This window comes from Impatiens glandulifera, chromosome 2 (genome assembly GCF_907164915.1).
Source record: "Impatiens glandulifera chromosome 2, dImpGla2.1, whole genome shotgun sequence".
NCBI classification, from domain to species: Eukaryota; Viridiplantae; Streptophyta; class Magnoliopsida; order Ericales; family Balsaminaceae; genus Impatiens; species Impatiens glandulifera.
Window position 1 is genome coordinate 65,935,540 of NC_061863.1, and position 12,237 is coordinate 65,947,776.

At 32.9% G+C, this 12,237-nt stretch overlaps 2 protein-coding genes across 3 annotated transcripts; both read left to right on the plus strand.

Annotated features, from left to right (window-relative positions):
* Positions 1-475: 475 nt before the first annotated feature.
* Positions 476-8,228, plus strand: LOC124925418 (threonine--tRNA ligase, mitochondrial 1-like). The gene is made up of 20 exons (XM_047465411.1): positions 476-686; positions 868-1,105; positions 1,195-1,254; positions 1,577-1,666; positions 2,201-2,275; positions 2,365-2,493; positions 2,572-2,661; positions 3,037-3,125; positions 3,212-3,308; positions 3,723-3,809; positions 4,239-4,323; positions 5,335-5,429; positions 5,740-5,772; positions 5,856-5,942; positions 6,072-6,164; positions 6,982-7,074; positions 7,159-7,380; positions 7,473-7,544; positions 7,683-7,754; positions 7,838-8,228. Exons 1-20 carry the CDS (start codon positions 532-534, stop codon positions 7,931-7,933), a joined length of 2,058 nt encoding a protein of 685 aa, XP_047321367.1. The 5' UTR covers positions 476-531; the 3' UTR covers positions 7,934-8,228.
* Positions 8,229-9,729: 1,501 nt separating this feature from the next.
* Positions 9,730-11,979, plus strand: LOC124927040 (DEAD-box ATP-dependent RNA helicase 41). Of its 2 annotated transcripts, none has more exons than XM_047467379.1 (3): positions 9,730-9,861; positions 9,940-11,512; positions 11,657-11,979. In XM_047467379.1, the coding sequence occupies exons 1-2, from the start codon at positions 9,792-9,794 to the stop codon at positions 11,469-11,471; spliced, it is 1,602 nt and encodes a 533-aa protein (XP_047323335.1). In that variant the 5' UTR covers positions 9,730-9,791; the 3' UTR covers positions 11,472-11,512; positions 11,657-11,979. The 2 variants fall into 2 exon arrangements, with proteins under 2 accessions (XP_047323335.1, XP_047323334.1); XM_047467378.1 differs by having other exon boundaries at positions 9,940-11,490.
* The last annotated feature ends 258 nt before the right edge of the window (positions 11,980-12,237 follow it).

Genomic DNA, 12,237 nt, shown 5'->3' on the forward strand with positions numbered 1-12,237 from the left:
ATTTCGAAGTTTTTAAATAAAAGTTTTCAAGAATTTCAATAAAAATTGGTTAAAGAAGAGTTTACTTTGAAATAACAAAAGTTTAATTTTAAAAAATATTAGTTATATATTATTATTTATATATATTTAAATATAAAATTAATACAAAATAATAATAAGTAAATAATTTTATAAAATAATTATTTATAAAATTAATTATACTTTGTTTTAATTTATAAATATAACTTGTTTTTTAAAATAATAAAATTTGGAAAGGAAGTAAATTATTTTTAATCTTTATTATTAACTGCACACGTGACACGTTACAAGTTAATTAGGTCTATTCAATAATAATAATAATAATAAAGGCATAAAAATAATAAAGGCGAGCCCAGTCTACCGGTAATTTTTATGGGCTGGTCCACAAATTTAGTCTTCTAAACCTTAAACCTGACTGACCAATTGTAAGACATGTTGTTTTGTTCTTCTAGCATGCCGTCGCCTTCATTTTAGTCGTCTTTCTAACGCCTGATTTCTTCATCATCATCTCCCATGGGTAAGAAGGTCAGTGATCAGTCTTCTACGGACCATCATCCGAAAGACGATGCCTATCTTCAAACCATCGTACCCAAACGCATAAGTCTCTTCGAGTCCATCAAAGCTCAACACCTCGCTCATCTTCAGTCAGTCTCTGGCGAGACTATCAAGTACTTTTTTATTTTATTTCTTTTATACAGACTTAACTTATGATTTTCTACTTGCATTCTATATATGAGTTCGATCAAAGGATCTTATCTTACATTTTAGAAATTTGAAGAAATCAACAGAATTATAATGTAGAATTATAATGTTGATATGAATTCGTCCTTTTGATTTACTTGTTGATAGGATAACATTACCGAACGGAACTGTGAAAGAAGGAAAGAAATGGCTGACCACTCCCTTAGACATTGCTAAGGAGATATCCAAGAGCTTGGCGTCCAATGCTTTGATTTCAAAGGTTAATGATGTTCTTTGGGATATGTCTAGGCCGCTCGAGGAGGATTGCGAGCTGAAGTTGTTCACTTTTGATAGCGATGAAGGTCGGGATACCTTTTGGCATTCTAGTGCTCATATTCTCGGGCAGGTTCGAAATTTCTCGCCTTTTACCCTGTTTTGTGCGAGTTGTCTATAGCTGGATTGATGAGAATGGTGTCTTCTTATTCTCTTTGGCAGGCTTTAGAGGTCAAATATGGGTGCAAGTTGTGTATTGGACCTTGCACAACAAGAGGCGAGGTGCACTTCAACATCATTTAGATTGTCTTTGAATATTTAGTGAACTTACCTTACCTGTTTATGCAATTGGCAACTAGGGAAAGACTGGGTTTTTAGTTCAACATATGATGTGAAAATGATGTAGAAATATGTCTAGTTTTCTGTCTTAGTAAAGGGAATCTGGGACTATGCAAACCATTAGGATGGTTTATGCTACTCTATGAGTAACATCATGTTATAGTAGTGATCAAGTTGATGTGGTCTAATTCTTATCCTTTTTTTTGTCTCGCCAATTAGGTAATTCTACCACATTATTGAACTTTGTAGTTTTTTTAAATGGCAGGGTTTCTTTTATGACGCTTACTATGATGATCTGAGCCTCAATGAGGAACATTTTAAAGGGATTGAAGCACTAACAGCGACCGCAGCTTCGGTACTCTTATATGCTTGAACAACTGCTTTTTGAATGTCAAATACCTGCTTTAGTTTATTCCTTTTCTCCCTGCACCGGTTTATGTAATTTTAATGTTTTTATTGGTTCTGTTTTTGGCTAATACATCTTTTTATTTCCTCAATTTTAACAAGTTAATGCGTCGTGATAATGTTATAGATATACTTATAATAACAGTTTTTCTATATTTTGTAGAGCATTGTCAGAATGTTTTATATTTTTGCCCTGTTTAGAAGCACCTCAATCCGGAGCTGAGTTGGACGAGAAAACATTGACAAATTTCTTTGGATACACTTTTCTTGTCAAGTCTCTTACCCGGATAATGATTTAGATAAAATAATAATGTTACGAAACATGACTTAATTATACATATATTCATAAATTTGTTGAGGTTTTCTCATCCATGCCCAGCTCCAGCTCCAGCTCCATTTGTTTCCAAAGAGGTCCATGTTGCTTCTGACATGGATGAATATATTTGCATGAGCTCACCATGCTAATATTTACTTTATCTTCCAGGAAAAGCAGCCTTTTGAGCGTATTGAGGTTTCAAGGCAGATGGCTCTTGAATTGTTTTCTGAAAATAAATTTAAGGTAAATGTTATTAGTCACATGTCAACATCTTTTGTCTAACTCAACATGTTTATATCCATATGTTAATGCTCTTTTACCACTGTATTTAGGTTGAAATAATTAATGACTTACCAGAAGACAAAACTATCACGGTTTATAGGTGTGGACCTTTGGTTGATTTATGTCGTGGACCACATATACCAAATACTTCTTTTGTGAAGGCATTAGCTTGTCTAAAGGTGAGCCATTAAAGTAGTGCGATGAGTTTTGCATAAGAGTGTCTGAATTTCATTGAGTGTCTATTATGTTGTTAACAGGCTTCATCAGCTTATTGGAGGGGAAACAAAGACCGTGAAAGTTTGCAAAGAGTGTATGGCATTTCATATCCTGATTCAAAACGCCTGAAGGTAATCCACTTCAACTGCATATTGGCTGATCCTTTACTAACCAATATGCAACCTGAATAATTAATACCAAAGTAGTGTATTCAGCATTACAATGATTTTGAAGATTTATTATCATTATCAGGTGGGTCAATTCCTACCAATCAATAGATTTTGAGATTATCTAATTCAAATGCTTAGATTGATATTGCAATTTTCATGGAAGTTGCCAAGGATCATATATGATTTCCATGTTCTAAGGATCCAATATGTTACATAGGAATATTACTTAAACTGACTCCTTGATAATACAAGCCTTCAACATAGATATTTGTATGTGATGTTATGCATATGATGCTTTGAGTTAATTCATTTAATAGTAATAGACGTTTGTTTCAGGAATATTTATTGAGGTTGGAAGAGGCGAAAAAGTATGACCACAGAGAGTTGGGAAAGAATCAGAAGTTATTCTTCTTCCACCCTCTCAGGTGCAGTGTATTACCAGTTGTTATTTATTTACTTACTGTTTTAATGATTTTTCACTGAGCTTTATCGTTTTGTATTCTATTTTCAGCCCAGGAAGTTGCTTCTTTCTTCCTCACGGTACTCGAGTTTACAACAAGCTGGTAAATTTTATCAAAGAGGAATATTGGAAGAGGGGTTATGAAGAGGTGAAATGCTTGTAGATATAGTTACATTTGCTTATATATGATATTTTTAAGGCAATCCAATAAGTCACTATTTTATCCTTATGATCAAGAACATCAGTTATAATGTAATTTATTAAGTATGATGTTAACAAAATTTTAATTAGTATTTTTTTATTGATAATATTCTTAAATTTAAACATTTTATACTATACCAAAAAAGTCTGTAACTATTAATTATAAATTTTATTACGCATCTATTTTCCCATTATGTTTTTTTTAATGATAATTTTCTACAACCAGTTATACATTCCTATAAACCTTCCAAACTTTTAATCTCAACTAAATGCTAGACAAATGGGTTTCACTCATTAAATCACCATTAGTTTCATTTGTTCCTACAACCCATTTATTTACAGTCTAAGTTGATAATGACAGGTTGACACTCCAATTATCTATAATATGGATCTTTATAAAACATCTGGACATGCAGCAAATTACAGAGAGAACATGTTTATTCTTGAGGTGAAGTATCTTTGCTCCATTTGTGTAATTATATAAGTTAATGACTGCTGAGATTTCTTGTACTTGTAGCATGTTTGTTTTTCTCAACCTAATTCCACATTATCTATGTGGTTGTTACACGTGTACTCGAATATCTGTTTAGAGAAAATTTTCATACCCCATTATTTTTCTTGACAATGGTTAGGTCTCATCACATTTTTACCTAATGATGGCCTAATCACTCTTGAAATGACAACACTTTTATCAAATTTTGACACATTTGTTACTTTTTGTTGATGCTTTTGTCTGGTCACAATTGCTCCCTTCTTGATTTATACCATGTCCTCCATTTTATTGGTTCGATCAGGATGATCAGAGTCCTTCCATGTTGTAACTTTCTATCTTTTTTCTCTGCTGCTATGATTCTGATGCTCTGATACTTTTTCTTAGGTTGACAAGCAAGAATTCGGTCTTAAGCCCATGAACTGCCCTGGCCATTGCGTAATGTTTGATTTTGAAGTTCGTTCATATAGGGGTGAGTTAGTTAAACTACCACTCTAAGCTTTCTTAATGTTTACATTTTGTGCTTATTCAGTCAGAATAGAAGTTCTGAAGCATAAGATTATGCAATAGTCAGTAAAATGGATTTTAACAATTGAAAGTGCATAAAGCAATAGATCATAAAGGTTTGATTTGACTAGGTTCCCCAATGAATTTGTGCTAGAATTGGTCTATTTGGAAACACTTCTGTCTATGTATGTATAAACTAGAAACAGGTCCGGGTGAGAAACCGTTGATAAATTTCTTATTTTGTGCTGGATTAAGTTCAGTTTCCCAATGTCATCTCATCTGAATCCACATCCCGTTGTAAAATCTGACGTAAAAGGTGTTTCCAAATTGACCCGAATCTTAAAGAAGTATTATCTTATCCATATCAACCTAATTGGCAACTTTAAATATTGAACATATTTAGTTGGATATCACTAATGAATTACACGTCTTTCTTGATTTCCCATTGGCATTGGTAGCATGTACAGATACAAAGGACTTTATTTATAAACATTAATCCCCTAACTATAATGGAAACCCCTTGATCCTCGTGTTTGTATCTCTTATCTGTGTTTACGCACTATTCACTTGTGTAAATAGGCAGTAAATTCAGTCATTTTATTAGAATCGTTTATAAAAACAAGTTCTATACTAATTCATTTAATGAAAGAGTAATGCCAAAATATACAATAGGGCGTTCCATCTTGAAGAAGTTGTAGAAGTTCCTTATTTATTGATCTATGAACGGTCTCTTCATTCGTTCTCCGTGTCACTACATGGTTTGCATGAGTTCGATTCTTTCTTTTATTTTTATAAACAACTTTGCAAAGCTAGCATTTAAGCTGCTGTGTTAGATAAACAATCCTAATGAGAAGTAAATCTTGATCTGATCCAGGCTGACCAGAAAAAAAAGGCCTAACTATGTGTTCATTTAGCTCTTACTTCCCTACTGTTGATTTATGAAGTTAATACCGTTATTTTTGTGTTGTTGGGCCAGATCTCCCTCTTCGCTATGCTGATTTTGGAGTCTTGCATCGAAATGAGGCCAGTGGTGCACTTAGTGGGTTAACCCGTGTTAGAAGATTTCAGCAGGTCAGTTGAGTGATGTACATGAATGAATCTGTAACTAATATTTTGTGCTTTCGGGGATCATCCTTGTGAGTCCTGTATGAATTTTTCAGCATACCAGTTGTGATTCATTGTTCATGTTCTCGTTTCTTTAATGAAATTATCAATTTCTTTATTAGTTCAGTTGGTTATTTGGTGCATATGTGACGGCTTCCCTGTGAAGTATGATAGGATTGTTGTATGAGAACCATTGCTACACTCTATTTTGTTTGCCTAATAACTGTTATTGTATCTGGATACTCCATTTTAACCCTATGTATCAACTGCAATGTAGGATGATGCCCATATCTTCTGCATGGAATCCCAGGTAATGGAACCTCTGTATTATATCTTTATGGAGACACCATCCTTCTAAAGTCCAAAGCTAACTGTATTTTCTTCAACTTCCAGGTAAAAGGGGAAGTCAGGAATGTGTTGGAGTTTATCAGTCACGTTTATAAAATATTTGGGTTTACTTTTGATCTTAAACTATCCACGGTATGTCACATAGTTTGATGTTAATCGCTATATTTCCATTGAATAATCTCTGTTAACACACTATTATTTATCTTTCCAATGAATAATCTTTTTTTTTAAATGGCCATCTTCTAAATTCTGGTAATTTAGAGGCCAGAAAAATCTATGGGAGACAAGGAAACATGGGATAAGGCTGAAGCTGCTCTTTCAGAAGCATTAAACGAGTCTGGCAAGCCGTGGGAGGTAGTTTCGGTGCTCAGTTATCTAGTTTCCTTTGATAGATTTTTAAATCCTACAAAACAAACAAATTTGAGTGTGAGCTTTACCAGAATGTATTCTTTCACAATGTTCTCTTTTCTTGTTCGTTTAGGGTGTGTTTGGTAACTATAGAATTGGAAGTGAAATTGAAATTCAAATTGGGGGTGTAATTTCAATTCTTAGGTTTAGTAGAACATTTAAGATTAAAATTTGGAATTGGAATTCTAATTAGAATTCCAATGTGTTTTTATAATTCTAATTCCACTCTTTTTAGTTCGGAATTCTAATTGCAAATTTTATTTTTATATATTTTTTAAACAAAAATATCTTCTTGTTTTATCATTACAACACGGTTAACATGTTGAATTGATAATTTTGAACCGGTATTTTGGTATTTTGAATTTAAGAAGTTAATATGCCGAACCGACTTTTTTTTAATTTAGTAAGTTTACATGTCGAATCGATATTTTTTTTGAAAATCAACATTTAGACAAAAGCTTGACACTTAAGCTATCCTAATAAATTATATCAAACCAATGTCTTAATTTTATATAAATAATATATATTCAAATTATTTTTATTATATTTTTTTTCAAACATAGGAACTGGAATTGAATTACAATTCTATAGTTTTCCAAACATAGAAATTAAATTGTAATTCAATACCAATTCAGGTGGAATTAGAATTCCAATTCCAATTCCAATTCCAATTCCACTCCTCCAAACATACCTAATTAATGATGCTAAACTGCTTTTTGGTCCTGGAAATCTCATTCACTCTATTTATTATAATGTTGTGTAGATAAATGAAGGTGATGGTGCATTTTATGGACCAAAGATTGATATCAGTGTTTCGGACGCTCTGAATAGGAAATTTCAGTGTGCAACATTGCAGGTTATGATTGCCCTTTTAGTTTTAGTTAAATTTTGTTTATATATTGTTCACAAGTTTTTATTTATTATTTGTTACTATCTACAGCTGGACTTCCAACTTCCTATAAACTTCAACTTAGCATATTCATCAGAAGATGAAGCTAAAAGAGAGCGACCAGTTATGATACACCGTGCTGTCCTAGGTTCTGTAGAAAGGATGATTGCCATACTCTTGGAGCACTATAAAGGAAAATGGCCATTTTGGCTTAGTCCACGTCAAACCATAGTTTGTCCTGTTTCAGAGAAATCTGAATCATATGCCTTGCAGGTTTGATTTTTCTTTCTATACTCAATATGTTTACTTTGTTTCTTGCTTGAAGCTCAGCAATCCAATCTCGTCCCTTTCATATATATATATAGGTGAAGGAACAGATTCATGCAGCTGGTTTCTATGTGGATGTGGATACTAGTGACAGGACCATCCAGAAAAAGGTCTCACTGTCTATCTAGGCTCAACAACTCCCTTTTAGCATTATATATATTTGTCTTTTTGATTTTTAACTAGTTGCTCTACTAATTCATTAACACAATACACTACTGATTTTTTCTGTTTATAAATTATAATAATAGGTTAGAGAAGCTCAGCTTGCCCAGTTTAATTACATCTTGGTTGTTGGTGAGAAGGAAGTGGAATCTCGACAGGTAATCTTATTGAGAATTGCTGTATGTTTTATTTGTCTATAAATTTCGTTTGTTAACGAATGTCAAATGTTGGGTGGTGGCAGATATGCTTGAGAGAACGAGACACCGCAAAACTCTCAAATATGAGCGTAGATGACTTACTCAAATTCTTTGCTGAGCAAGTTGCAGCATATCGTTAGAGAATCGACATCTCTCTCTGGCTGAGGAGGGTCTTTCAATATATTTTGATGTCATTCTTATACACACTATTATATATATGACAATATGCTTAGAATAGTTATTTAAGTTTTCCTACTATAATATTTTAAGGTTTGAGATTATTGTGTAGACAGACTTTTAAGTGTTTATTACTTAGGTTCTCTGCCACATGACATGATATGAGTCACCTGGTAAGTGAACCAGGTTTTTATCATATATAAACATGGGCTTGTTTGATCAGGTTTATTTTGGAGATTTTTAATGGGTTTTTATAAATATATTTTATTTTATTTTATTTTTGGATGAAAAAAAAGTAGGTTATAGTATTTTAATTAGTTGAATTATTATAATACTTTTTTATTTAAAATTTTAATTTTGTAAAAATGAAGTGTAATAAAGAAATCTATTAAAAAGATAATAAAGTTAGGTTGGTTTGAGTTATTTAAATAATTCAAATCATTTTATTATTATTTTATTTTTTTCTTTGTTAATTAATTAAAATATTTTTTATTTTATTTATATATATTAATATTTTTAAATTTATAATTTTTTTTTAAAATTACCTTTTTTAATTCACCACCAATTCTTATTGTTTTTTTCTTTTCAGTTATTCGAATAAGTCTATAATCTTTAATTTAAGTGGATGAATGAATGTTGATTATATTTGAATTTTTAAAAAACTTTTGAAAATAATTTATTTTTTTTAATTTATGCAGTCTTTATATTATTATTATTATTATTATTATTATTATTATATAATTTAACTTAACTTAAACGTAAAAAGCTATCCTAACTTCAAATTTTTAATAAGTCAGAAATAGAATATTTGGTCTTTTATATAATATTTTTTAACATTAATTGTTTTCTTATAATAAAAATATTATTTATATAATATAATTTAAAATTATATTATTATGAAAAAATAAATTTAATTTTTTTATATATTATTTATAAATAGTGATATTATATATTTATTTATTTTTATTAGTAGTAAATAATGTTAGGCCTTTCTGTCTTGTGAGAGAAGTAATCGGGCTAAATATACATTCCGGGTTCAGGTAAATTAGCGGGTTAAACTTAGCCTATATAAGCCAAAAAAAAATATATTTTGTTTCTTCGACTTTTCTCTTTTTTCGGAGAGCCCTAACTACTCTCGCTCGCGGCACCCTACTTCACAAACCCTCACACCTCGCGAGGAACATCGACCGGCGCTTAGGATTCCATTGCTGATTCATCTTCGACAGGTAACGTTTCATAAACCAAGGATTTTTTCTACGATATGTTTAAGAATTAAGATGACAAAGGAAAAGGTTAGGAAAAATTGATGGAAAATGTCTTCATTCAATCCTAAATAATCCAATTTTACATCAAACTATATTTCTTTTTCCAAATAACCCTAGATCAAATGACATAGCTACCAACTTTCCTTTTGTAAGACATTGTATTCCCTCTGAAAACTTCAATCTGATGTCAATGTTTGAGTGTTTTGTGTTCTTTTTTTTTCCTGTTTTTCAGTTGTTGTCTGTCTGTTTGTTGATTTTTCTAAAATCCATGAAATCTATTATGACCTTAATTCTGATTTTCAGCTCTTCTTGATGTGTGTAGAAATCCTTAATATGTGCTAGCTAATTCATAAGTTGAGTTTAGATTACATCTAGTTCATTAGAAGAAAAGAATTATATTATTTGAAGGAGAGTGTTCTTACTTCTTATGCATGCAGCATATGACAACATTTTAGCAATAGATGTAAAAACAGTAATTTATTTGAATGCATTGTCCACCTTTTCCCTTAATTTGAATGTAAACTGAATTGCTTTTGTACATGCTAACTTTCAGATCATGGAAGATGAGAACAAATTTCACAATAACGAAAGTTCAGCAACAATTGAAAATAATGATGATGAAACAGGTGAATGTCGAAGAGTCTGTGTTTTCCATATTCCCCAGTTTGGTTGTATATCTTAATTTTCTTTTAATTCTTATGCAGCTGATGATGTGAAGAGCAAGTGTTGGAGCCAAAGAGAAGCTCTGCCAGGAGAGCCTCACTGTGTTATTTGTGGTCGTTATGGAGAATATATTTGCGATGAAACTAACGACGACATATGCAGCCTAGAATGCAAGCAGACTTTATTAACTCGACTCGCCAAGTCACAGGCAGCGGTTTGTCGCCCGCCTCCTAAGCGGTTATCCACAACCGACGAGTGCTTTTACGTAAGAGACTCCCATGCTCAAACCCTACCACCAAATGACCAAATCGAATCCCTAAGAAAGAAACTCGGAATTTGCGTGAGAGGTTATAATAGTAATATGATTGGTATCCCACCCCCCATCTTATCCTTTTCCGATTGTAATAATCTTCCTGAAAAGCTCCTTCACAACATAGAAGTTTCGGGATATGAATTGCCAACGCCAGTTCAAATGCAAGCCATCCCAGCTGCATTAAACGGAAAAAGTCTTCTTGTTTCTGCAGAAACCGGTTCGGGTAAAACCGCCTCCTTCTTAATACCAATCATCTCAAACTGTGCAAATGCCCAAACAAAACTGTGTACGTTAATTCTCGCGCCAACGAGAGAACTCGCGATTCAGATTGAGGAACAAGCCAAGGCACTTGGGAAAGGTTTGCCATTTAAAACCGCATTAGTTGTTGGTGGCGATCCAATGGCTGGACAACTCCACCGGATTCGACAAGGCGTGGAAGCGATTATAGCCACTCCGGGAAGACTGATCGATCTTTTGACAAAACACGATATGGAACTTAACGAAATTTCAACGCTCGTTTTGGACGAAGTGGACTGCATGCTCGAGCGTGGCTTCCGCGAACAGGTAATGCAGATCTTCAATGCTTTGTCGCAGCCGCAAGTACTTATGTACTCTGCCACGATAACAAAAGAAGTGGAGAAGATGACTGGTTTAATGGTTAAAGATATGGTAACAATCACGATTGGGATTCCGAACAAACCGAATGGATCTGTGAAGCAAATTCCGATTTGGGTAGAAACGAAACAGAAGAAGAAAAAGATATTCGATATATTGTTAAGCAAGCAGCATTTCAAGCCGCCAGTTCTGGTCTTTGTGGGATCGAGAATGGGAGCGGATCTACTAGCTGAAGCGATAACTGTCAGTACAGGTGTGAAAGCATTGTCGATTCATGGTGAGAAGTCGATGAAGGATAGGAGAGAAGTTATAAGGTGTTTTATGACGGGTGAAGTTTCTGTTCTTGTGGCTACTGGCGTTTTAGGGAGGGGGGTGGAAATGTTGAATGTGAGACAGGTTATTGTTTTCGATATGCCGAATTCGATTAAGGAATATGTTCATCAGATTGGAAGGGCTTCTAGGGTTGGTGGGGAGGAGGGTGTAGCTATGGTGTTTATGAATGAGCAGGATAACAAGTTATTTGGTGAATTGGTTAATGTGTTGAAATCATCTGGTGCTCCTATACCTAAGGAAATCACTAATTCTCAGTTGGTCTCTTCCTCTTCAAGTAGTAGGCACAGGAAAAGGAAGCATCATGGTTACTGAATTCACAAGAAAGCAGCAGGTGAAATAAGATTCTAAGTTTTGTGAGTAATATTTGCTTGCTTGGTTAATTTTGGAATCCTTTTTGGACCCTATTAGTCCATTTATGTGCTTAGGTATTTTAATCCTATGATCTTATAGTATATAAAGGAGGTTGTTGGTTAATAAGATATGTAATGTGAGTACAGGATGGATCTTAAGCAAAAACACATGCTCCAATTCCTCGCAGAGGCACAAAGGATCCTCGACATTCGAAAGGGGGTGAGATCGCTGCATAAAGATGAGACATTCGAAAAAGGGTGTCAAATCTTTGAGGGTTTGAAATTAGAATGCAGATGAAAGGAGGGGGGAGCTAATCCAAGATACTATTCCCACCATGAGGAACCCCACTCCAAGAATGATAAAGGAAATACCTGGAGTAGACTTAAATAAATATACTTAGAATTGAGATAAATCCTCGTCACAATGCTAGGTATATTTATTTAGATTGACAAGCCATTTTGTTCAATTTTATTCAAATATTTAATTAACAAGTATAAAATAATAATATAATATTTGTTTTTAACATTTGATTTTATACATTACATTATAAAATAAACTATCTTTTAGTTCCCTCTTTATAAAATAATAATATAATATTTGTTTTTAACATTTGATTTTATACATTATAAAATAAACTATCTTTTAGTTCCCTCTTTATAAAATAGCTTTATATAAGATAAAGCTTACATTTTTTCCTTAACAAGGCTTACACAAAATAACAGAACAA